At 32.4% G+C, this 21800-nt stretch overlaps 2 protein-coding genes across 2 annotated transcripts; both read right to left on the bottom strand.

The window, feature by feature from the left end:
- Nucleotides 1–7700: 7700 nt before the first annotated feature.
- LOC110703939 lies at nucleotides 7701–15939 on the bottom strand. The gene is made up of 7 exons (XM_021881738.1): nucleotides 15758–15939; nucleotides 15594–15655; nucleotides 15450–15512; nucleotides 9043–9278; nucleotides 8827–8950; nucleotides 8432–8725; nucleotides 7701–8346 (listed from the first exon to the last, which is right to left on the bottom strand). Exons 4-7 carry the CDS (start codon nucleotides 9270–9272, stop codon nucleotides 8203–8205), a joined length of 792 nt encoding a protein of 263 aa, XP_021737430.1. The 5' UTR covers nucleotides 9273–9278; nucleotides 15450–15512; nucleotides 15594–15655; nucleotides 15758–15939; the 3' UTR covers nucleotides 7701–8202.
- Nucleotides 9388–14410, bottom strand: LOC110703938. The gene is made up of 6 exons (XM_021881737.1): nucleotides 14299–14410; nucleotides 14166–14211; nucleotides 10956–13205; nucleotides 10537–10856; nucleotides 10329–10432; nucleotides 9388–10231 (listed from the first exon to the last, which is right to left on the bottom strand). The coding sequence occupies exons 3-5, from the start codon at nucleotides 13184–13186 to the stop codon at nucleotides 10335–10337; spliced, it is 2649 nt and encodes an 882-aa protein (XP_021737429.1). The 5' UTR covers nucleotides 13187–13205; nucleotides 14166–14211; nucleotides 14299–14410; the 3' UTR covers nucleotides 9388–10231; nucleotides 10329–10334.
- Nucleotides 15940–21800: the final 5861 nt, after the last annotated feature.

Below are 21800 nucleotides of genomic sequence, written 5' to 3'. Positions count from 1 at the left end.
TTTTCCTTTTGTTGGTAAATCATACAACTATGCATTTATACGTGGTAGATTTTATTTAAATTTTATTTTAATGTCAATTAAAGTGTATGTACTAAATTTGAAGAAGTAAGACCTCTTTAGATTATTGGCTTAGCTTTTGAATATGAATTTTTATCCATTATATAAAATTAATGGGTTTTTTGTTTTTATTTTTATTTTTCTTTTTTATTATAATTTTGATTAAATTAATTTGGGTTAACTTTAGACACACGTTGCTAATATGATTGTTTGATTGGCTTATTGTTGCAATTGATTTCATCAAAGATTAAAAAGTAAGACCTCTTTCAATTGGCTTTCCTCTTGTGTTTTGATTATTTTCTCTATTACTTTAACTAGTGGAAAGTTTCACCCTTCTAATTGAACACATTGTTTAGATGACTATTTTACCTAGCAACGTCATACACTTAATTATAGGACAAATGTAGTAAAACAAAATTTATATTTTAGGCAATTTTACAAAACATGTTTCTTTTTACTCGTACTCAAAGCCCCACTATATCTAGCATTGGCCAAAACTCACCTTGATATATAGACTAATAATGGGTGACATACGACTAATCTATTAAAGAAAAAACACTAGCCTGAATCCCCAAGTAAAATCCACAACAACTAAGCTTAAAATTAAAACTAAGTATTTGATCCTATTGATAATAATGTTTGCTTTCTTCGTGTCTAAAGTATAACACAATTTTCAATTCCCTCGTGCGTATAATGCTTTATGCCTTATTTAATTATGTGGTTGCGATTTATATACTTTATCACGCCCCCTCACATGAGAGTCCTTTGGGGCTTGAAGTGTGGATGTAACATGGATCCCTCGGCTCATACATATCGCGAAATATTCTACTTGAAAGTGGGAGTGGTTGAAATTTGAACCTATGACTTTTGTACCACTCTGAATTTTGATACCATATTAATAGACTATCTCAATTAATAGTTAAAGCTAATGATTAAAACTCATGATTAATTTATATATTCTATCAATTATTTCAAACCTTATTACTATATATGTTGCTAAACACTACAAAGTCATTAATTATATGGTACATCATCCAACATTTTACTTTGAATTGGATTGCCAAACCATAATATTGTGATGAGTACTAGTTATTCCGTAAGTACACCTTATCACCTGAAAATTTTGTAAAATTTTACCACACTAAGGGGGTGTTTGGTATAAAAATTTGTAACATAGGAAACGTAAACAAATAAGTGTTTCCGTTTCTATTAATTTGGTATGAGCTATAAGTAACAAATACCGTTTCCAAAAGGTAACAAAATCCCCCAAATTGTTACCCTTATCCAGCTAGTGGAAACAAAATGTGTTTCCCTCCTCAACCTCAATCATAAATTCCTCAATTTGTTTTCATTTTATAAAGATACCAAACATATATCAAAGATAACGGGTATCATTACCCTTTCCCTTACTTATATAAATCTTTTCCGTTCCGTTTACAGAATTTATACCAAACGCCCCCTAAACTTATAAGAATGGAATTTGTATGGTCAATCCAGTATGGACACGAATTTTGGATTACCGATTTGGTACTAGTTCAATCACCCCCTATTACCCTTTAGTACTAGATCCTCACAATATCTAATCAAGTACTCCTAAAGTCCATTAGGGTGTCCATTTTAAATTTTCTTCTTAGGAAAAGGAAAATAATAAGCATCGCCCTTAGCCTTATGTATAAAAAGCAAAAAAAGAAAATATTAAGGATAAATAAGTATTAATTACACCGATTTACATGTGATTTTATCATAGATTTAACTATATTTCATTTAAGAAAGCCCATTTTAATACTTATATTACCCTTAGGAAAATTGGGGGGATATATGTACGTACACATAATTTTTGGTGGATTTTCCAAAAGGTTAAACCTGTTGATGGTCTAAGGCAAAGGTTCTTAGGAGACCATTGCTAAATTATATTTATTTTAGTGGTGGTCATAGGCAAAGGATCTTAGGAGACCAGTGCTAAATTTTGTTTTTTTGGCAAAATTATTACCACAAGAATGTGTCCACATTACTACTTATAAGATATAAGGATAAGCTTATAAGGGCTTGGTTGTAGTTTGTGGTATGTTACTTACAAAAATCATTGAATACTTAGGAGGGATGACATTGTTGTGGTTTTTTTTTTTTTTGGTTTATTTATTGTCAAAATTATATGACATATCATATAATGAATAAAAAATTAGTCAAATTTATTAAAATCTTGATAATTTAGAAAACCGACAACAAAAAAGTAGAAAACTTTTTTCTTGTTTCATGTTTTTGGTTTTTTTTTTAAAAAAAAAAAAAAACTGATAACAAAAAACAATGCAAAGATATTGGTTTTATTTTTACTGTTCAAGTGGATTTCAAAGTGCAACATATCATTTTTCTTGTTAAAATTTCTAACTCTTATGCATGCATGTGGTAAACTAGTAATATCATTGAAGCAAGAGATGCTAAATTCTTGCCAAAAAAAAAAAAAAAAACATTTCCTTCGAAATTTCCGTGCACTAAGAATGATGTATCATCTTCTAGTACTTCAACTACTTGAGCTATTGTCCCTCCTGCCCTCTTACTATTCATGATTTCGTTTTGGAACCAAGGAGAAGCAAAAGGGCCCGAAAGGATAACAGTTTTTAGACAAGATTTTATTATTGCTTTCTTATTGAACCTTTCTTGATCGATTGATGATGACTTTGTTCATATCTTGGTATATGGTGAATTTGTAAAGTATCGTAAATGACAGTACGTCTCACGCCTGTTAAGAAAATAGGCATTGTGTGATAATGTGTAAAAATCGAATGGCATATGGTGAATTTGAAAAAAGTTGGTGGTATTTGGTGAATTTTGTTAAAACTCAGTGGTATTTCGTGAAAAATCCGTTATATATATTCTCTCCATGGATGGTTGATATGATTCCCTTTCTCTTGGTCTTGGTACTTATTCTCGTTTCATAGCTTTTGATTAGACAAACACATAAAAAACCTTCATTTTCTCCTCTCAAATTCGTTTTTGGGAAATATTTTGCGCTCCATTCATGTTTGTGAGTGAACACAAATTCGAAGTCGTATCAATACTAGACGGCAACTGCTTAGCTTGACGTTTACTGCATTGAGGTAGCGCAGAATTGTCTTTTATGGAAATGATCACCATGTTGCGACATTTGCTTGTTTGGTTCATCGTAACATTAGGAAAATTACATTCTATTTTTGTTAATTTCATAACAATAGTGAGTATGGTAAATATAAATTTATAATGTTGGTCCCTTTGTCATTTATGGTAATGTGTTGATTATTCTAAACAACCAAAAGAAAAGTATTTCAATTATTTCGAGACGATGAGAGTCCTAGCTATTTTGAAGATTACACACACCTTTTTTTAATGATCTAATCCTCTTGTATGTAAAGTAGTTGTACATGTGTATATAAGATATTGTTGAGTTTAGTTTAATGTACATTTTCAGAAGGACGAATAATAAAAATAAATAATTGTCAAGTATGTAGGGATAGAGGGATTATAATATTAGATAAGTCTAGCTAGTATGACTAGCATGCATAAGAATATTTAGTAAAAATCATAAATTCATAATAGATGGCTAGCTTACTACCTATGAGCTAAAAATTGTAAAAATACAAATGTTTCAATACAACTCGACCTGCGTGTTTTGCCACAAGGATCAAGAAACGCGAGATCACCTGTTTCGGGATTGTTCATTTACTTCAGGGCTTCTGCTCCGACTGCCTCTTCGGTTCAGCTCATGCATGACAAGCCATTTATTGATTGGTTTGCGACACGGTCTTAGACTTTCGGGATGGTTTGGTTTCATTTGTTTCCTTCTGCTAGGCTGTTTGGTTGGCACATAATCATAACATCTTTTGCTAAGTTGTGTTGTCTCCAGCTGTGATCTTTCATATGATGCAGGACTGGATTTCTAGGAGTTCATCCGCTCGGGAATTTGGTTCGCTTATTTACTCTTATGTGAGACCTCCTCATGGAGTCTTGGTAAACTCTGTATCTTGTTGTCTAAAAGGTTTCCCTCACTTCTACTTTCGACGTCTGCTTAATTTTTGATGGGGCCTAAAATGTTCAGGATGGCAGTGCAGGGGTAGGTTGGATCTTTTGAGATGTTTGTTCAGACTTTGTGATAGGCGGTGGTTCTCGGGCTTTAATTTGTTCTTCAGCTCTCCATTCTAAGTTACCAGCTTGTTAATGGGCCCTTTGAGCTGCAGATCGTCGTGGTTTCAGGCGTTTGCTAATCTAAACTAATTGCTCGATTTTATTTATACTTCTTTGGGATAGAAGTGATCAAGATATATTTCCTGCCTGTGGCTCCTTCAAGATATTAGGACTTTGCTTTTGCAATTTTCTGCTTGTGAGCTTCGCAAGGTTCCTCGTCAGTGGATTATTCCGTCCCACTGGTTGGCGGTTCAGGCTCGTCGTCAGCGTGTGCTTTTATGGTCCTTTTAGTCTTTAGTTCTTGTTTGTTTGTTTTTTTTTTGTTATTTTTGTTATTTTTGTTAGAACTTCTTGTCAATAATATATATATATATATATATATATATATATATATATATATATATACTTGCTTGTGTAGTTGTGCAATGCCTGTCTTATATTTAACTAGTATAGTACCCGTGCAATTGCACGGTATAATAAGTTTATATTAGAGATGGTTATTGGGTAGGTAGCCCAATGATAATAGGCTCAAGGCAAGCTTAAAGGGCTTTTAATGGACATGGCATTTAATGGATAGTAGATCCTTTATTGGGTAAGGTTAATATAGGACAAAATATTTTTCCAATTTAATAGACAAACAAAATAATATTGTAAATGTAATTACATAAATAAATTTGATTAATATATACTTAATAATGGTTTTGTTTAATATTTATTTTAATTGATATTTTATTGGACCGTCCATTATTGATCCACTATTGACATGCGACCTGCATTGGCCCGACCCGCTATTGACCTTATATAATGTAACCCTTTTTGACCCGACCCGCAGTCAACCAGGTCTAGTTTATATTTATAATTTACTTGTCAAATTAATTTTTTAATAATGATGAAGTGGAAATCAAAAGTTACACTCTAACATATATAACTCCTAGAAATATCATAGCATGATTTAACGTTGTTATATGCATAATTATTGTAATTTTATTTTACTTATTAAATTATTTATAGACTTAAAATTAGGAATGACAAGTGGGTATAAAAATGTAAGTTCCGCATATCACCGGTCAGAGTTAGAGCGGGTACGGGTCCAACTTTAACGGATAAGTAGGCGGGTATGGGTACAAAAGTCATACCCACCGTAGGTAGTGGATAAGCGGCGAATTTGATGTCATAGCCCCCCTATTACCCGCCTATTCACCAGTTAAACACCTACCTGCCCAAGCAACCTGTCGACTTATTACTGCCACTAATTTTTTAATTAATTCTTTTTGTATTTGTAACCATGAAGGACTACTTATATACAAATTGACTTGTTTCAATATATATATATATATATATATATATAAATTGACTACTTACTTATATAATATATTATTAAAGTATTTATTTACAACAATTAAAAGATAGCATAATGACATGTTGTTCTATAGGAAATTTATCAAACAAATTTTGTTAGGTTAGCGGATAATAGGTAACAGGGTAATGGATATCAAAATTTTACCCATTTCAAAATTTTACCCATTGCGGGTGTCAGGTAGGTAGGTAGGTAGGTCACATGGTATAAAAAAAATTTGGCAGATGCGAATACAGGGGTTAGGGTACACCACCCAATTGTCATCCCTACTTTTGGGAAAATATTTAAGTAGCATTTGTTTCATACTACCTCTGTATTTTTTTTTTTGTTATATTCACTTACGTTTGTGAAGATGAGATATCCAACGTTAATATTTCACCAAATATTGTAAGCATGTATGAATGTATGTAAATTTGATATTTTGATATATGGATAATATTGAGTATACATTAAAATGATTATAGTAAGCTATACATGAAAATTTTGTTGTATATAAATAGCAAACGATGACCATATTTTTTTAGTTTGATCCCATAAATAAAACGATGGCCATAAGTATACAAGTTTATATTATAATTGCGTATTATCCTTTTCATAAATATCTAGATTGGCAAAAATATTATATAAGATCAATAATCATTATTCTAGTATATATATTCTAATATCAAAACTATATTCATGTTATAATAATTAACTATCGTGTGTAATGATATTTAATTTTGACAAATTTATTTGATATGTTGATTTTTTATGTTAAGAATAATAATGAACTACTATGTACATATATATACAACTTAAATTATTCAATTGGTCTTGTATGGACCCAGTCTACAATAAATTATTGTAGACCTAAAATTTGACACTTTCAAATAATATAATCACATTCTGGATGATATAATTACTTTTTAGATGATATAATTATCTTTTTGTGAGTCACATTTTGAATTATATAATCTCATATTAAACCATTTAATGAGATTATATAATTATCTTTAGGATGATAAAATTTAAAAATCATCTTTTGAATGATGTAATTTACTATTTGATACTTTTTATAATGATAAATTCACTTTTTGAGTGATACATTTACATAACAATTTCAGGATGATATAATCACTTTTGTAGTAATATAATCACATTTCGTATGATATAATCACATTCGTATGGTATACTAGAAGGTTGGGTCTACAATAAGTTATTGTAGACCGGGTCTATTCTAGTTTTTACCTAAGCTATTTAGAATTGCGACCGGTGGTCGCAAAAAAAAAATTGTGTCCACTTGGCGGTCGCAGATAAAATTGCGACCGTTTTTCGTATTTTCAACGACCATTTTTTAAACTGACGTAATTGGTTATTTGCGACAGGCAACGCAGTCACAATTGTTCAAAATTATGACCGCCTAAGACGGTCGCAAAATCCTGTGATCTGCGACAGGCCCTGACGGCCGCAATAGTCAGAATATTACGACCGCCTAAGACGGTCGCAAAATCATGGGATCTGCGACAGGGTCATGGCGGTCGCAATATTTAGAATATTACGACAGGTAGGTAAATGGTCACAATTCCTCAGAGAATTGCGACTGTGCTGGGCGGTCGCAATTGATTAAGTCAGCGACAGGTTTAGACGGTCGCAATTTATTAAATCTGCGACAGGTAAAGACGGTCGCAAATATGATATTATTATAATGCAATTTTCATATAACTACAATTTGCATTATCGATGCCATCCTAACCTGAACCTATAACCTGTTATCATGTGAATTAATTTCAAAATTAATATAAAATAAAAATAAAATGGCCTTCTAACTTACCCATTTTTTTTTGTTTATGATATATTCTAAGATTTTATCAATCAAACAACTCATATTTAGCATATTAAACATGTTTATAGGTTCAAATTGCAAAAACTTCCACATTTTCATGCATGCATATTCATGGCTATAGGTTCATGACTAGGCTAAAATGGCTTAAATGACCTTCTAACTTACCCATTTTCTTTGTTTATGCTATATTCTAAGATTTTATCAATCAAAAAACTCATATTTAGCATATTAAACATTTTTATAGGTTCAAATTGGTTAATCATAGACATTTTCAAGCATTTACAAGGCTATAGGTTCACAACTTGGCTAAAATGGCCTTCGTTCTAACTTACCCATTTTCTTTGTTTTTGATATATTCTACGATTTTATCAATCAAAAAACTCATATTTAGCATACAAAACATGTTTATAGGTTCAAATTAGTTAATCATAGACATTTTCAAGCATTTACAAGGCTATAGGTTCACAACTTGGCTAAAATGGCTTAATGGCCTTCTAACTTACCCATTTTCTTTGTTTTTGATATATTCTAAGACTTTTTCATTCAAAAAACTCATATTTAGCATACAAAACATGTTTATAGGTTCAAATTGGTTAATCATAGACATTTTCAAGAATTTACAAGGCTATAGGTTCACAACTTGGCTAAAATGGCTTAAATGGCCTTCTAACTTACCCATTTTCTTTGTTTTTGATATATTCTAAGACTTTGTCATTCAAACAACACATTAGTTTCCAAAGTTAGGTTCCTCAAATTTCAATCATAAGTATAAGTGCCTATGTTTTGCTTGCTTACTTAAAAAATAATTTCATTAGTTTTTCAAAGTTAGATGTGTTATCGAGATTTGTTGTGCCCTCTTGTTAGCCGCAACTTTTCCTTTTCCTGGAACTTTCTTGAAATGTGTCTTTAGGAACACCTCATGGGCAGTTGGAAGCACTCCACCGGCTTTCTGAGCCTGCATAAATCAAATAACTCCTTAAATGCTTAGTGTATGTAACTACTAAAATTTATCATTATCATTATATACCATTAAGTATTACCATTTTCTTTGCATGCTTTGATGCAGAGATAGAACCTTGGAAGTGTGACGGCTCAATTGGATTATACAGGGAGTCGCCCCTCCTGTTCTTCTTCGCTTTTTCTGACCTCTCCAGAAAAACCGGATCCTTTCTTTTCTCCATAATTCGCTCAAACATACACTCTCCCATCCATCTGGGAACTGACTTGTTTCTGACCGAAATATTGTATGTAATCTCTTTCAGCCTCTTATGTGCCTTCTTTTCATACTCCTTCTTCAAGAGGGCATCAAGATCAGCATTCCAAAGGTATTGTTTCTACAAACAAGAAAAATAAAATGTATAATAATTTATTGTAATATGTAACCAAAAAACAACAAAGTTAGATGAGTAAACTAAAATTGGGGGTTTTATAATACCGTAAACGAGTTCCACCAATGGGTCTTAGTAACCTTGTCAACCATTTCATAGTTAAGCCATGGTTCGTGCCAATGTGCTTGAAAAATATTTGTAATGGAGGTGCTCACAGTGTTATTATCGAACCTTTGTACCAATAAGTAAACAAATGAAGTCATTACATACAAATCTAACTGTTCAAGTTGGAATGCAAATTAAGATAACCATGAGTAACTTACCATAACCCCGTCAGGTGCAAAGTCCTTCTCGCAACGGGGGTAGGAACCTCACCCATGGGAGAGTTACCGTCTTGCGTCTCAGGAACCTGAGTAGATGTCCCAGAACCACCTACACATGGCTCAGGGGATGGGGTAACTTCCGGAGAAGTTTTCGTATTTGCATGGCTTGTCGACGGAAACAATTCTCTCGGGGTGGCATGTCCCAGCTTCCGACGACCACCACCGGCCATGACAACCTACAATAAGAAAAACATTATGAACATCGGTAAAAATCATATAGCCATGTTATATCACGATCTATAAGCTACTGTCACACATAACCTTGGCTTTGCAAAATATAAATAATAACATATTTACACAAGTATATCACATTGAAACTAGGATGGTCTTTTAAAATAAATTGAAATCCATTAAGATTACATAATTAAAAAGTCAAAACAAGGTTACAATCAATCTCCTAAATCTCAGTTGAATCGTCCTCCCCATCAGCACTAAGATCAGCATCGGTATCGTCATCCCAAAATCCGTCATCCTCATCCTCGTCCTCACTATTAGTAGATTCAAAATTGGACTCGTCTGGAGGGGCATGGGGCAACACTTCATTTTCAGTATCCGAATCTCCAAATCCATCTTCATCACCTTCATAGTCTGGAATGTCATCCGGAGCACAAAGAGTTGGAATGTCAGCACTGGTTTCTTGTAGAAAGTCTTCGTCAACTGGTGCATCAACAACAGACCTCGCCTTTGTCTTGAACACTGCCCGCCATTGAGCCTTGTCTCTTTTCAAACTTGGGTAAGGTGCATAGTAGACTTGGTTTGCTTGGTAAGAAAGCACAAATGGATCGTACTTGGGGTATTTTTTGGTATGATTGACTTCTACAAGCTTGTATTGATCAATGTTCATACCCCTAGTGGAATCCATCCCATTGCACTTGAAAAGAACAGTCTTATAAGTCCCTAGGGCACCAGTGAACTCCAACTCGATGATATCCTCTAGAAACCCAAAATAATCACCACCATCTTCATTGGGTACGCTTACTCCATAATTCATTGTTGACTTATGTTTTCCATGGCCATAAGTTTGGAATTTGTATCCATTCATATAGAATTGGCTCCAAGTACGCACTCGCTTAGATGGGCCCATAGCCAAAGCAAACAATATTTCATCATTTGGCTTTTCTTGATTCACCTGCTCATATGGCATAATTATATTAATAAATTGATATTAGTCGTGAAGTTATAGAAACAAAGTAAGAAAACGTGTTGATGTCAAATGCGTATCATACTCAATTTCAACCTAAACCACTCGAGGAATTCAGCTTCATGTTTAATCCACACATCTTCTTTGCGAATAGTGGGTTGCATTTGAACAATGTGGTCCTCAAACCCCCTTCCATATAACCAGAGAAAGAGTATTAATGAAGGTGGTCGACATTGGATACGATGTAAATTCAATGAAATCTTAGTGAGTGTGATAATTTACAAATTTAATACCTCTCATATGGTTCCAGAATACCGCTATTTCCCAAAACATATAAATGAGCACGTTGTAATTCTTTTTCATCCAAATAGCGACGAACTCCACCAGTAGAAGCATGTCCATGATCAACCATAAAAAGTTCTGGAACATATCATCCAAAGTGCTTTCAACATCATCATGAACATTACGACCTAAGTCCCGTGTTTTGGTATCCACTCCTTGTTGGAAGTAGTTAGAGCAAAAATACCCTATCTCTTCCGTTAGATATGCATTGCATATTGAACCTTCCACACGAGCCTTATTGCCAATTTTACGTTTCAAATGATTAAGGAACCTATAATAAAAAAATATTGAATAAGGTATATGTTATGCAAACAACTATAGCTGTATAAACGAAAATGGCAGCTATGAGTTTGTAGGAGCTAATTAAAACCTTTCAAACGGATACATCCAACGATATTGGACAGGACCACATAACCTAGCTTCATAAGGCAAGTGAACTGGTAAGTGTTCCATAGAGTTGAAGAACGCTGGTGGAAATATCTTCTCGAGCTTACAAAGAATTTCTGCAATGTTGTGTTCCAATCTTTCCATATCACTCAATTTGATGGTGGAACAACAAAGATCACGGAAGAAAAGACTAATCTCAGTAATAGCTTTCCAAACATGGACCGGGAGCAATTCCTTCAAAGCAACTGGCAACAATCTCTCTATGAAGACATGACAGTCGTGGCTCTTTAAACCATGAAGCTTACATGATTGTAAATCTACACATCTACTCAAATTAGAAGCATAACCATCAGGAAATTTCAAGTTCCTTACCCACTCGCATAACACTTTCTTTTGAGCCTTGTCGAGTGAGAATGGGGCTTTCGGCAAAGTGTCTTTGCCTCTCGCATCCTCCGTCACATGTAGTTGTGGTCGTTTGCAATATTTGGCTATGTCATTTCTAGATGCAACTGTGTCTGAAGTATGTTTTTTCACATCCATCACTGTGTGAATTAGTTGCTCAAAGAAATTCTTTTCAATATGCATCACATCGAGGTTGTGGCGGAGGAGAAGAGTCTTCCAGTACGGTAGCTCCCAAAGAACGCTTTGTTTAAACCAACCTAGTTTCTTCTTTTTCAAGCTTGCAAGTGCTTCTGGTCCATCTGTTGTCTTAGCAAAGTGTTGAACTTGTTGCCATAGCTCGTCGCCGGACATTATGTGAGGCGATGTCCCCTTTTCAACCTTGTTCTTACAAAAAGCAATTTTGTTGTTTTGAAAAGGATGTTCGGGAGGAAGAAATTGTCGGTGACAATCAAACCAAGACATTTTACCACCATGTTCAAGCCAAAAAGCTTTTGATTTGTCCAAGCAATATGGACATGCTTTTTTACCAGCTGTTGCCCATCCAGAAAGCATACCATAGGCTGGGAAATAACTTATAGTCCACAAGATTGCTGCACGCAAATTGAAGTTTTTTCTTTCCGAGATGTCATAAGTTGTTGCACCAACATCCCACAGTTCTTTCAATTCTTCAATTAACGGTTGCATATACACATCCAAGTTTCCCTTCAGATTTTTAGGACCAGGAACGAGCAAAGAAAGGAACATAAATGGTTTTTTCATGCACATCGATGGAGGCAAGTTATAAGGGGTCAGAATGACTGACCAACATGAATATTGACCCCCAAACTTGCCATTAGGAGCAAACCCATCGGTACACATACCAAGTCTCACATTTCTAGGTTCAGATGCGAAATCGGGGAAGGATCTATCCAAGTGCTTCCAAGCTTCACTATCACTAGGATGCGCCATTGTGCCTTGGACTCTTAGATTTTTGGAATGCCAAGTCATCTCCTCGGCAACGTTCTTTGTTGCAAACAACCATTGTAGCCTTGGAGTGATTGGAAAATAGATGAGTTTTTTTATTGGAACCAATGACACCTTTGAAGTCCTCTTGTATCTATCCCTTTTGCACACTCTACACTTATCCAACTCAGTATCAGCTTTCCAAAATAACATACAACCCTTTGGGCATGCATGAATCTTCTTGTGTGGAAGCTCAAGTCCGTTAAGAATCTTCTTTGTATCATAGAATGTTTTCCCCATCTTATTATTGTCGGGAATCGCTTCGTTCAGTAATGAAGCAAACCCATCAACGCACCTATGGGGAAAATTGTATTCCAACTTCAGAGATACAATTCGAGATGCCATTTCTAGCACATACATGGAGCTACCTTCGTATAGTGGTTGCTCGACAGCCTTTAAAAGCTCTTGAAATGCTTTTGCTTGAGCATTTGGCTCTTCGTCTGAACCACTAGTACTATCGTCACCTGGTGGTTCATGATTACTCCCAAGAGCATCGAGAACCATTTCACGGTAAGTATTTGGTTGCTCTACACTTGATGTAGGGAACCCTTCACCATGAGAAACCCAGTCATAGTAATCAGGTATAAACCCCTTTTTGTACAAATGGAGTTTTATTGTGTTGGCATCATGAAGACGTCTATTCTTACATATCAGACAAGGGCATCTTACTTCATCTATGCCCGGGCTCTCAGGATGAGCTTCACAAAACCGTATGAATTGTTCAACACCATCCACAAACTCTGGCCTAAGTCTACGAGCATTACCGCCATCGTATCTATCGTACATCCACCAACGCACTTTCCTTTTCATGGTGACAAATTCTACAACACTATGAAAAACAAATCACATTAATCATTCACACTGAACTTGTATTCATTACAATAATGGCATACGATACAATTAGAATCGAAATGATAACCAAAGGTCCTTATCATGACTTGAACAAGAAAGATGATTTCACATTATTCTTTATTAAGAGATTTAAACATATGTTATGTCGCATGCTTCTAACTTGATAAATACTTATAATTTTTACAACATGTTTTCTAAAATACTTATTATTTATAATTTACAATATTGATTAAATTATTTATAACTTACACTAAAAAAATTATATTTATACCATTTCAAAGTAAATTGATGTAACATTAATAAAATAAAAGAAGCAATATGATTTGTATAGTTAACAAAGATGGGTGTTTGATAACAAAAATCAAAATATAAAAATATTTTAAAAAAACAACCACATGTAACCCTTCATGAAAAAACAAAATAATTTACAAAATACTTTATAGAACCATAATACAAATTAATGTTCAAAATATTATCATAACCCCTTAAACATACATATTTCTGATAAAGCCATTGTAATTCAATAAGAATCATTTTTTTTAAAACGAAAACTAAAATTATCCAACACATGAGTTCATACCATCCAATAGTCCTACATTGGACATTAAGCAAAATAAATTTCTATTCCAATCAAAACACATCCAAGTTCTAGCCTACGCACAATAAAGCGTAAAAAATCCAACAATGAACCAAGCTATCAATAGCAAACCTCTTGCTAATACTAAACTGGCCATTTAAGAATCACTAGGAAAACCCGCTTAAACAAGTAGCATATTGACAAAGTAAAGCAATAATAATAAACTGAAATCAAAATGCATCTAATAAGGATGTTTTTTTACAAAATTTTAGATCACAACTCCATAAACAACTAACATAAATATGAATCATATTGCACAATTAAAAGAAGTAGTTAAATAAGAAGGGAAGAAAAACACACAGCGGAGGAGTTGACCAGAAAAGCAGAGGCGGCGACGAAGGTGGTCCTGGTATATGGTGGTGTTACACTTTTAGGCAGGGTATTTATAAAAAAATTTTAAAATGAAAAAAATAAATAACTACAGCCGACTTACCTAGTGGGGGCGATGGAAAAAGACAGAAAAAGGAGGAGGGACGGGCAGAAGAGGAATCCGGCGACGATGGAGCTGCAAAGGGGGTTAATTTGCGACTCACAATTAGCTATTTCAGATTAAGTAACGAAATTAAAAAAAAAATCAACCAAAAGGTCAAGACTGAGAACATAGCTTTAATCGAAAGTTCAAGACTTAAATTTCACCATATTTAACCAAAAATTAGCCGAAAAGGCTATTTATACTATTTAAAGAAAATATTCAACTATGTAGCCTGATATTAAAGTAATTACAATGAGATAAACCCATGTATTAATACACATTTACGATAAGGTAGCTTATTTGGAATGCACATTTACCATGTCTAATTCTTAACTAGTCATTATGAATCTTGCATATTAGATAAAATCATGTACAAATTCAACAGTAAATCTCAAAGCAAACAAAGTTACATGGCTTATTTAATCGATTCAAGACAGAAAAATTTCATAACATCCAAACTTAATCTCAAAAATAATGAACAAATATAATGGCTGCCCTGTTTTTCCATCTTAAATTACCTAATTTATGCATTTTGATTTGCTTTAAAATATTTTTGGTTGGATTTTACTTTCTGTTTTGGTTGGTTTCCTAACATACTTTCAAATTGTAATTTAGCCAAAGAGCCAAGTATTCAGCTCACCATTGCCCATAAGAAAGTTCAAACTACTATTACTAAGGAAATCAAACATAATATTCAGGTTCATAACCTGAATGTTCATCAGTCATTCAGTTCTATGATTATGCAATGCTATTATATGGGATATTGTTCAAATATCAATCAATGTCAATAGTTTAGTGCCAAGTTTTTCACAACATTATTGAGACAATACAATAAATGTACTAATCAATGTCCGATAACAGGAGAAAAAGACCAACATGTTCAAAATCAAGGTCTTGAAAAGATTTGTGTTTTTCAGACCAACAAATCGTGTTTCCCTACCATTACAATATAATAAATTTTAAACGGAAACAGAAAATAAATTTTAAAAAATAAACAGAAACAGAAACAAAAAATAAATTTTAAAAAAAACAGAGAGAGAGAAGGCCATAAACAGAAAATAAATTTTTAAAAAATATAATAAATAAAAAAAAATCCAAATTGCATGACTTACCTGATTATACTCGACGAAAGACGGAGAGGCTAAGATAGAAGGAGGAAACCGGCGACATACGCCCTGCAAATTTGTGACCCAATTTTAGGATTTTCGCCCAAATTAACAAAAATTCAAAACAAAATAATAATACCATCGACTTACCTTGATACAATCGTCAGAAAGCAAAGGAGAGACGGCCTGGAGGGGAATCCGGCGACGGTGGTCTGCGTGGGGGTTGAATTGAGACCCAAAGTTAGGGTTTTCGAACAAATTAACTAAACTAATAAAATCAAAAACAAACAAAAAAAAAAAATAGAACGGCATACCTGTGTGTAGCGTCGCTGCCGGAGACAGGTCGTCGGTGGGAACAACGGCGGAGTAGCGACCGTCCTTGCTGTTCTCCCTCTTCCCCCTTCTTCTCTGCTTCTATTCTTCCTTTTCCCCTTCTCAAAATATGAAATCCCGGTCGTAATTATTAGAAATCCCCTTCCGTTACAATTATTAGAAATCCCCTTCCAAAGTTGCATAAAATACGAACTGGAGGTAGTATATTTCTTTGCCAATATGTTATATTATATAAGATCAATTTAATGTATAATATTGTCATGAGTATTGATAACTTTAGACCAATTACCTTTAGAGGTGAAAAAAATGTATGTGGAGAAGGAAAATATTTTAAATGTTAGGAAATAATCAGCTAGATTTGGTATTTTTATTTTTATTTTTTTTTTGTTTTTTGAGGGAAAGATTTGGTATCTATATATTTTATCAAATATATTTCATTATTTATTATATAAAGTGGAAAAATATTGTGAAATTTTCTACTTTTAAGGTTAATGAAAATATTTTTTACATAGGATCAATAAAATCATATTATTTTTTGCAAAAAATATTATATAAGATCAATCAATATTATTTTAATATATACATAAACTGATCTTTTTATATATATATTATACGTAATATTTAAAGGAAATAGAAGATCTTAGATTATTTAGTAAATAATTGCTTTAATTAGGATAGTGGAAAAGGGCGGAAAAATTTTGCATGGGAAAGTGACACGTGGAACTTTTTTTTTTTAGTGCCCTCTGTTTTAGTATAGTTATAGATTTCTTCAAAGTATATACGAAGTATTAGCTAAGGGCTGATATAGATCCTGTAAAGTCTAAATTGTATTTTCAAAAAGAAAATATCAAATGAGCATAAGTATATTCTTGAGTACATATAACTTTAGCACATCAGATCATAAGAATTTACAAATAATTAGAGATATTTTCTTTTCTATTTTGACGAGCATAATATAGAAATTTCAAGGAAAAGAATCGCACATTGTTATCATGTTGAACTTGAGAAGGTTTGGCTTTACTTTAGGTGTATGATATTTGGCATGCCACTAGTAATTGTCACAAGTCACAAGAAAAAGAAAGAAGAGTGGAAATATATTTGGTGCACAAAACAAAGCGAATGAATACATGTACACTTGCTATAATAATTTCCCACTCTTTTTGGCACTGCCTTTTATCAAGAGTGATATTGGCCTAGTAGAATAGATAGACTTCTCACCACTTATAAAGCTCAAAGAGCGTTTCCACAATTGGCTACATGGGCTTACATAATTGAATCTAAAAGTTGAATTAGATATTATTATTATTATTATTATTATTATTATTATTATTATTATTATTATTATTATTATTATTATTATTATTATTATTATTTGGAATATTTCTCTTTTTCATATTCTTTAATATTTTTTGGTAATGAGAAAATTCTTACTTATGCAAATACATATAAATTACGAGGTATTAAATACAAAGCAAAGTGATATAATTATATTTCGAATGTAATGAGTAAGTTTTTTTCCTAGTACACAGACAAGTTTATTCGCACTATTGTTTTTGTAAATGTTTAATTTATTGATTGGGTATTAAAAATTATATTGATCAAGTATACTATATGAATTAAAACTGTGAAAAATTAAAATAAAACAAACATTAAGTAAATCCTTGAATACTTAAGTTATACTTGTATAGAATAGTCTTTCTATCTGTGAGAGTTAGGTATATATATGGATCACTAATATTAAAGATATAGTAAATATTATCCATTATTTCAATAAAAAAAACACAGGAAGGTCAAGAACCAATATCATCAAAGCAATGAAATAATATTATTTAGATTTATAGTTTATATTGACGTTTTTAATTATATTTTGCCTTAAATTCCAATTAAGAAAATATATACTTACAAACACAACGAATTTTAGGAGCAGCTAGCCATAGTGCATACCATATTACCATGCAGCCACTTGTAAAGAACAAACTAGTTCTAATTACCGACCGAGTAACCCCTATAACACTAATCGAGTACCTTTATAACATCGACAAAGTAACCCATATAATAATTGGCCACATCATGTAGCTAGCCACATATAACAATTTGTGTAATAAATATCATGTAGCTAGCTAAATTACATTCCTGGTTTCTATTTGGGGTATTCCAAAATTACATTCCTCCTTTTCATTTTTAGTAAGTTTTTTTTTCCAAATATCCCAAATCAACTCTCTTTTTCTGTTGTACATTTAATGCTTTCTCACTCCTACTATCCTAATCTCACTCTTATTTTCTCTCTCCATCATTTTTCTTAAGTTTGTACTTCCCATAACTAACCTAATGAATATGATTGGTTCTTAATTTTCAATTAGAAGCATATTATTGGTCCTTTTTTTTTTTTTTTGCAAAGGATTGATGACATGGCATCATTAATCATTAATATATCTTTGTTTTACTCAAAGACATCACTTAATGTTTTGTATTTCCCATTGAATTATTTCATTATTGTTATTTGTCTTATTCTTTCCTCCTTAATTCCCGTGTAATTTTACAAAAAGGAATGTAATTTAGAGACGGATGGAGTACACTGTAATATATAATTTCCTAACTCGATAAACAATTTTCTGTAAGAAATTTATTTCCGAAAAAAGAGAGAAATTAATTTAGGAGTTTGTATTATTAGAATTATTAGGAATGCAAAATTATTGGTTCATGTTAGTGCGAGCTTTTGAAAATTAAAAATATAAATTAAAATTTAGAGTCTAATGAAGATTGACTAATTTCTGTGTGATTGAGCAGCCCTTTATCTTTAAAATTATGATTGGTTTTGTTTTTATATAAGGAGGGGTCGAGGAGACAAATCAATCAATGAATCTATCTGATCTACTTCCTATTTCTTTGGTTGTCTTCTGATTCTTTTGGCAGTTTTCCTCCACTTTTTTTTGCTCTTTCCCATACTATTTACAACCTTTTTATTCATGTTCATCATACATTCATACTAATTCCATGTCTTTATATGCCTCTCATCTAAATGTTGCTACCACGTAATGTAACTTTTAAAAATTCTTTGATAATAAATTAATAAGCTCATTAGATGTAAAATTTTTATTTTACTAAAAAAAAAAAAAAAAAGAATGATGCGAAATGTTTACTTTACGGGCAAATATACAAGTTTATCTGCCACACTAAAAATTTTTGTTAATCTGGTAGCAATTTCTGTAAATATATTAAAAAAAAACGTGGTCATTTATTTGGTACTTTTGGGAGCTGTCCAATTACGGTTTGCAACTTGTATTTAGGAAATTACACTTGTACCCTTTAACTAGTACATGAAAAGACATATGACCCTTCCACGGATAATTAAAAAGACAATTATATCCCCAAATTTGTTTACCTGGAAGATAAACCGGGCACAACTCTTGTTTTACTACCTAAAAAAAAAACGCCCTCACTATGAATAGAATGCGTTTTGTAATTATAATAGGTACATCTATACTAATTTATTAAAAGGCGTTTATAAAAACGTCCATGCGCCACGTAGATTCTTCCAAATTACGCCACATCACTTCACTAACAATTCATGACGCCACGTCAGTTCACAAACACTTGATGGCGCCACGTCACCTACCCAGCATCTCAACATGCCACATCATCACTAAATATAAAAAACATGAAGATAGGAGGATTCGAACCCCAAACTACTTACTTCAAAATTGACTATTTGGTCATCTAAGCTAATTATCAAACATGTTATAAATATGAAAAAGAAGTACATATAACTATAAACCACATGGTTTAATTACTTAAAAAAAACATATATCCATTCAAAGAAAATTAAATCATAAATTATAATAATCTGGGGAATTGCCCGAGCCTAAAAACTATTATCAAATTAAAAAAAAATACAAAGTACAAACTAACAAACTAGCAATACGAAGCATTGATCGGGGCTCACACTAGTTATTAATTGAAATCTATATTATTGTCTTTATTGAACGCATAGGATGTATATTTCTAATCTATATAAGAAATTTTAAGAGTATGTACTTTGCAATGAACACATGTACACATCCTCTTGAGTCCTTGACACCCAACCCATTGCAAATTGCAATCTCCTCGCTTAACTAGAGTATGTGTACTAACGCTAATGCATGTATAGGAATATATCCTAATTCATATGAAAGATGCGTAAAAAGTAGTAGGTTGTGGGATTTTTGAAGGGTTTGGAGATTTGTGGTTAAAAGATTTTGATTAATATTGCCACATCATATCATTTGTCACATAATTGGTAATAATGAGCAATTAATAAAATTTAGAAGAAAAAAGAGTTACTTTGTTGTAAATTGAACTACCATTATCATGGATCATACATCGACATATGATTTGTTTTACTAATTAATATAAAAAGGTAAAAGCTAACGAATGCCCTAAAGCGTTGGATAAAATAACTAAAAGTGGAAATATTAAATTAAAATGAATACGGATTATTAATTATACTAATCAACGCGTGATTTTGACATGCATTTCTAAATTAATACTCCGTACTACTTTTTGAATTTTTTTAAGGGTAATGTTATATAAAGCCCTAAGGGTTATATATAAGCATTTAATATACTCTTGAAAATTGTATAAAATTAGGAATTCATGACAAAAACACGCGTAAATCAGTGTTATTAGTGTTTATATTTTGATGATTTCTTAACTTTTTACGATTTTCAAGTGTAAATTTAATGCTTATATGTAGCCCTATCTACAAATTCATTATTACCCCATTAATTACCATTATTTAATCATTTATCATGTGTGGTGATGGTCACTTCACTAATACGGTTTAACCTTTTAAAAAAAAAAAAAATAATACTCGTAATAAAAAAATTGCTTGAACGGCCTGATTTGAAGCATTTTACCATTCCCTTTGGGGAATCTTATACGGAGTATAATTAAGGTGTCTCGAAGGATTTCAATAGGCTCAGTCAAAATCAAACCAAGTCTTTTTTTTTTTTTTTTTTTTTGACAAGAAAATCAAACCAAGTCGAAAAACCACATAATTTGGCAATTCCTCGTGAAAAACGTGATTATGTCATACTTTAATTCGACAAAATTACACTAAAGTTATTGTCATAATAATAAGGTAAAAATAAGCAATTTCATTCATAAATCATGTTTGTTGCATTCGTTTGAAGGACACTACTTCGATTTTTTTTTTTTTTTTTTTTTTTTTTTTTGGGTGTGTGTGTGTTTTTGTGAGTGTTTTTGAGGAAACTACTTCAAAGTTGATGTATGTAAAAAAAAAGTACATACACTAATTAATTAACCCAGACATTAACCATAATATTAACTACTTAAACTTTTGGTTTCACAAAATTCACAAGTCCAATTCTCATCCACTTATCCGTTTAAAAATTTAAGTGAGGTATTTAGCGGTGGGTATTAGGAGACCCATTTTTAGAGATCAGACTCGTTGGAGGAGTTGGGGGGGGATGATAAGGGAAATCTCACTCCAAAAAGTCTTTAGTGGAATTTGATCCCATAACTTTAAGTCATGTCGTCATAAGGTCAAACATTTTACGATTTTACCATTAGGTCAAGCCTTGCTTGGTAAGTGCCGCATGAATTGGTTACATGGTTTTCTTTCCCTTGAATTATTGGTTCTATGTAGGCATTATTTTGCACAAAGCCTAAATATCTATTTTATTTATTTATTTATTTATTTATTTATTTTTTTGGTAAGGAAGGTCTTTTGTTGATACAATATAAGAAGTAAAAGGATTAAGGGTCTGTTCACATTTACTGAATTGAGCTGAACTAATCTGAACTGAACTGAACTAATTGGAGCTAAACTGAACTAAACTCAACTGAACTGAGCTGAAATGAATATTTTATGAGAGATGGAAATTAGGAGCTGAGATGAACTGAATTAAAATGAAATGAATTGAAATGAACTGATTAGAGCTCAACTGAAGTGAACTTAACTGATTGGAGTTGAACTGAACTAACTGAACTGAAATTAAGTAAATGTGAACAGGCCCTTATTCT

Source organism: Chenopodium quinoa, unplaced genomic scaffold (genome assembly GCF_001683475.1).
Source record: "Chenopodium quinoa cultivar QQ74 unplaced genomic scaffold, ASM168347v1, whole genome shotgun sequence".
NCBI lineage: Eukaryota > Viridiplantae > Streptophyta > Magnoliopsida > Caryophyllales > Amaranthaceae > Chenopodium > Chenopodium quinoa.
The sequence above is the reverse complement of the archived record's forward strand: the minus strand, read 5'-3'. Positions and strand labels throughout refer to the sequence as shown.

Coding starts and splice junctions, on each gene's coding strand:
- LOC110703938 (XM_021881737.1), bottom strand. CDS start 13,186: ATGAAAAGGAAAGTGCGTTGGTGGATGTACGATAGATACGATGGCGGT. Junction 10,857..10,955: donor TGGATGTATCCGTTTGAAAG/GTTTTAATTAGC, acceptor TTTTTATTATAG/GTTCCTTAATCATTTGAAAC. Junction 10,433..10,536: donor ATTCTGGAACCATATGAGAG/GTATTAAATTTG, acceptor GTTATATGGAAG/GGGGTTTGAGGACCACATTG.
- LOC110703939 (XM_021881738.1), bottom strand. CDS start 9,272: ATGGCCGGTGGTGGTCGTCGGAAGCTGGGACATGCCACCCCGAGAGAA. Junction 8,951..9,042: donor TTGCACCTGACGGGGTTATG/GTAAGTTACTCA, acceptor ATTGGTACAAAG/GTTCGATAATAACACTGTGA. Junction 8,347..8,431: donor CAAAGCATGCAAAGAAAATG/GTAATACTTAAT, acceptor TGATTTATGCAG/GCTCAGAAAGCCGGTGGAGT.